Source organism: Pinus tabuliformis, chromosome 1_1 (assembly GCF_031772625.1).
Source record: "Pinus tabuliformis cultivar Carrire ecotype Pingquan chromosome 1_1, CPIR1, whole genome shotgun sequence".
Taxonomy (NCBI): Eukaryota; Viridiplantae; Streptophyta; class Pinopsida; order Pinales; family Pinaceae; genus Pinus; species Pinus tabuliformis.
In genome coordinates this window covers 103,579,258-103,584,381 of record NC_142297.1, presented here as the reverse complement: position 1 = coordinate 103,584,381, position 5,124 = coordinate 103,579,258, and the positions used below count along the sequence as shown (strand labels likewise).

The following is a 5,124-nucleotide window of genomic DNA, read 5'->3' as shown; positions in this document are numbered from 1 at the left end:
TATAATGTGTTTTCATGAGATGATAATGTGTTTATTGTGATTAGTTATTTTAGCATACTAGCTTTTCTGGGAGGCAAACAAATTATCCTTATATGTTTATGAGCGTATGTAGGAGATAAGACTAGGGAATTGGTAAATGTAGGAGATAGGACTAGGGAATTGGTGAAATACAGTGGATAACCAACTATTATAGATGTAGGAAGTTGTAGTGGATAACCAACTATTACATGTGTGTTACATTAATTGAGATCCATCCAAATATTTCACAAGATAGCTACCTTAACCGACACAGACAATGTACTAATTGTTTAATTTTTGTGATTAGTTATTTTAGCATACTAGCTTTTCTGGGAGGCAAACAAATTATCCTTATATGTTTATGAGCGTATGTAGGAGATAAGACTAGGGAATTGGTAAATGTAGGAGATAGGACTAGGGAATTGGTGAAATACAGTGGATAACCAACTATTATAGATGTAGGAAGTTGTAGTGGATAACCAACTATTACATGTGTGTTACATTAATTGAGATCCATCCAAATATTTCACAAGATAGCTACCTTAACCGGCACAGACAATGTACTAATTGTTTAATTTTTATACTAATTACGAATCAACTACCCTGGCTGCCACATTGCATCATTCTGCACCTTCCGATTTCATGTTAGACGATTGAAAAGCATTTGGTCGTTGGATCACAACTTGAACGGTCAGTTATAAGTAGGTTATAAGTAGTTGGATCTGTTCTGGAAATACCGAAACTACCTGTACTTCTGATGCATAGGATAGGAGATCTACTGCATCTATTCCCTGCACCTCTGTCTATGCCGATGGATAAACTGTGGAAAACGAAGTAAAGCAACTGTTTGGTTCTGGTATCCATTTATACGGGAACTGAGGTTATCGTTTTTGGCGTTATGGTTCTGTTATCCATTTATACGGGAAGTGCGGTTATCGTTTTTGGTGTTAGTTGTTTATTTTCTCCTGCGCGGGAATGCCAGCGCGAACGGTAAGAGCAAGGCAAAAGTTCTTAAAATAACCAGAAATCTCCTGGTGGAATGCCTGTACGATACTCATTTTATACTTTCTCTCATACACCACATTGATTTCCTTCAAGTCCACCTCTGCCCGAGTCGCCATTACACGAGCTATTGCAGATTCGTCATTTACAAGTCCTTTCATTGCTCTGTGAAGCTCCTGGAGAATATCAAACAAATATGCTATCACACAATTCTATAATTGCAATTCGGTAGCGAAATGTATTTGTATAAAGAATAATCTGATGCGTAAAACATAAAAAAACATATTAAAAGAACTCTATATTAACATAAATCAAAAGTAAAATCAAAAGTAAAATGAAAGACTAGATTATCCATCTAAAAGTAATACCTTAGCGAAATAGTTAGCTGGCAAATACATGCTCTTGATTGTAACTCGAATGGCCTCCTCAAATTCTTTCTGCGTTTCCCTACTGAGCGCCTGTTGTCGTATAGAATGTCAAAAACCTCACAGATCAGTCACCTAGCAAGTCAGCAAAATCTGACTTTTCCGAGAGTTGCAGCAATGAGAGACAGATCCATTAATTAGGGTTGTATGACAGTTGGAAGCATATCGTTGTAATGTCGTGCCTGTGTTCTTGCTTGTAGCAAGCAAATGTAGCTCGTAGTTGGGCGACAGTTCTCTTGCTGAATATTCGGATAAAAGTTTCCTCGTCAGTTCCACAACGTCCTTCCCCTGCTTCGTACAACAGCATGGCATCGCATTTAACCTTGTTCATGTCAACTCCTTTACATTCACATCGGTGTGCTTTCAGCAGCGCCAGAAGTAGCTGTGTTCATGAAATCAAAATTCCGAATTCATTAGCGAGTAAGAAATTTATGATTATATATAGGAGCTTTATGATTTGAGATATTCTGAAATAAGTCATGATAATAAATCAAAATAAGTTTATTCATAATCTCGATATTCCTAAGAGGTCATAAGATTAAAATCTGCCAACATTGATACATACTAATATCAAATGAAACTTATGTTCAGTGTAATCGCCAGAGGTATAAAAACCTTCCGGGAGCACCTTCGATTTTTCATTTGGGGTCTGTGATTGATGCGTTTTTAGGTATATTTCGTCATCTAACTTTTTGATAGGGACCCTTCGTTTTGCAGAAAAAATCATCATCAGGGCACCTCTGATATCGTTTCTGATAAGCTTCGCGAATCTTAACGATTTGAGTGGAGGACCTTGTGCAAATCACTTCGATTAGAGCACGATCATCTGTGCGCCATCCTTCCAGGGAGGTTCTGGCAATGATAGCGTCCCGTTCAGCTGGCTCGTGCATCCATAACACAATGGCTTTCTCCACGCATCAACAAAAAGACAAAACAAGATTATACTGCAACAGTACATGTCAGGAGGGAGGGATGAGGGAGAGTATTTACCTCGAGTTGTCTTAGTGTGCAGTGAAACATAACCAGTATGGTTCTCATTGAACCACTTCATTTTTAAGATTTTAACGTACTTCAAATATAGGGGCAGAGTTCCTCCATGGAACTACTACATCCTTACGAAGCCTGGAAAAGAGTGGATACATCTAGACTATGCCCCTCTCTCTTTTATATATATATATATATATATATTCACGCACCTCTAATTTGCCGTGAAGCTCCTTCTCCAGCCTCTTGCAAAGGTCTTCCTTATACATTGCATAATAGGTTTGTCTTATCTCCTTCCGCTGCTGCGCATTTTTGCTTCCCAATATTTGTATTATCTTCACCTCGTCACATCCCTGACCTATTATTTTTTACCAGAAAGGAATATCATTCAATCACAACCATAAATCAACAACAGCAATTGAGAAATGTTTCAAATGCGCTGAACTATTCCGATGAATACCTTTGCGAGCGAGATGGATTTCCTCACACTCCCTTTGCAGGGGGTTGACACCGCATGAGACTGCACAATAAGCCATTTTTATGCTCTCGAAGTCGGAGCTCCTTCAAACTCTGCTACTAACTTGTAGTTTTCGAGATAATCCGAACTGCGATGAATGCTACGGTAGTACTGAACGTTCGGTATTTATTGAGAGGCAGCGTAGCACGATGGAGGAGATTATTGCATTATCCGAGCTGGACTTCAACTTCAATCCCATTCGAATAATGAAAAGACACTTTGAAGATGGAATGTGAAGCAATCATGGCGTATCAAAAATAAGTTGCCTGAAAGAAACACCATTATTGAATAAACCTAGCGAAAATAGTTACGACGGCAGCTGCAACAATGAGTGCCGTCGCGACATGTGGAACCAAACGAAGCAATAAGATTCGACATGTGCGTTATGTTGGCTTTCAATGGCATCATTGACCAATCACTCTAATTATTTTTGTACAGTAATGAGATAAATCAGTAGTGAACTATAAAATGAACTTCTAAATTTAATAATTAATTTAATTACTAAACAAATTTTAGTAAAATATTTTATTTATTTAAAATATATATTTAAATAAATAGAACAGATAATTTCTGACACATTACAATTTTGCATATTAAAGTTGAAATTTATCATTCTAAATAATTATGTCATAAGGCGTTTCCATTTGAAATCAATTCCTTAAATGGACACTCTACACAGTTTGACACTATAGGATCAATTGTTAGATGATTCAAATATTTTCATTCGTTCGATTTCACTGCGGATTCCTACCTGAATTCTCAACTGCCTTCAACTGCCTAACTGTTAACTATTTAACTGTTAGTCGATTTCTTTATTTCCATCGTCTTCCTTCCTTCTGCTTGAACTGGGAGGTCATAAAACATCCTCATCAAGTGTGGCACGCAGGTGGATGAGACAATCTCCACAATCTCCACGCTCTTCGACTACATGAACACTGGCGATTGCATTTTCAACAAGGGGTATGGCAGGTTGTTGGGAAGGAGTTCCTGGTGCCCGATTCCTAAAGTTTGATCATCTCTTACCGTAATGAACCATTTCTTTTATTTTCTCCTCATTTTTATCATTTTCTACGTACCATGGCATGGCAGTGGATGAGTAAGGCTTTTTCTTTGCCATTTCAATTTATTATGCGCTTGAGCTACATGGTAGTACCACGAGAAAGGGGCAGAAACTATTGGATCCAACTCCTAAAAGGTTGATGAAGCCATTGGAAAATGTTACTGTAGAACCCAATCACGGCATACAAACCATATAAAAACCAACGGCCATGATAGTGGGGCAACAACATCTCCAGAAAATTAACTGTCAAATTTTCAGCTTTCAAGCATATTATTCTCGAAAGCATATGCTCGGGTTTTGGGGGCTTTATGCTCTTCATTCTAGCTCTGTCATTCTCCGCCCATTGTCGTGTTTAGATCACCTAACGATCTAGTCAGGTTGTGGACTCGCAACAATGGTTAAGGGACCTGGTTTGTTCATGGCAAGAAAAGCCGAGGTCTTTTTTAGAAGGATTACCTCGTTGATAAAAAATTTAGTCTGACACCTATACTCCCATCGGATTGGTCTTTACATCAATTGGTACCAAGAAAAGGGAGTTTTTTTTGGTGATCTCATGACAAATTGAAGAATAAAAATGTTACAAATGATATTAAAGTGGACACAAGCTCCAATTTATTTGCACTTATGATAATAGATGAACCCACTGGAGGATTGAAAGCTATTCTTAGCCAGATATATGTGCAACAGCCAACGTGTTTCAAGATATGTCTTAATTCGAAGTCTTGGTTAATGGATTAGAGTAACACTGCAGTGATTAACTATTACCTAAATGAAAATATAAAATTCCATAGATTTCATCTGTGATTGCTTATAGCTCATTCGGATATGTTGTTTTACATAATGGAATATATATAAATGTTCTTTTGGTTCGAATATGTTATTACATAACGGACTATATACAAATGTGCTTCTGGAAAGATATAAATATAAGAAATATAATGACTCGTTTATCTTCATTTTTACATCATTTTCAACTGTCTTCTTTGAACATAATTGTTACTATGATCACAACATACTGATCAAAAAATAATGATACAAATGTTTTCTAGAGTTTGAATTGGGGGAACAAGGTAAATAGATACGAATGAAACCCAACAAAGCTATATCAATTGAAATAA

The 5,124-nt window shown here is 37.1% G+C and overlaps 1 protein-coding gene across 1 annotated transcript; it reads right to left on the bottom strand.

The window, feature by feature from the left end:
* Positions 1 to 965: 965 nt before the first annotated feature.
* LOC149211853 (annexin Gh1-like) lies at positions 966 to 2,965 on the bottom strand. The gene is made up of 6 exons (XM_089388492.1): positions 2,890 to 2,965; positions 2,642 to 2,787; positions 2,135 to 2,353; positions 1,614 to 1,827; positions 1,389 to 1,480; positions 966 to 1,196 (listed from the first exon to the last, which is right to left on the bottom strand). Exons 1-6 carry the CDS (start codon positions 2,963 to 2,965, stop codon positions 966 to 968), a joined length of 978 nt encoding a protein of 325 aa, XP_089244618.1.
* Positions 2,966 to 5,124: the final 2,159 nt, after the last annotated feature.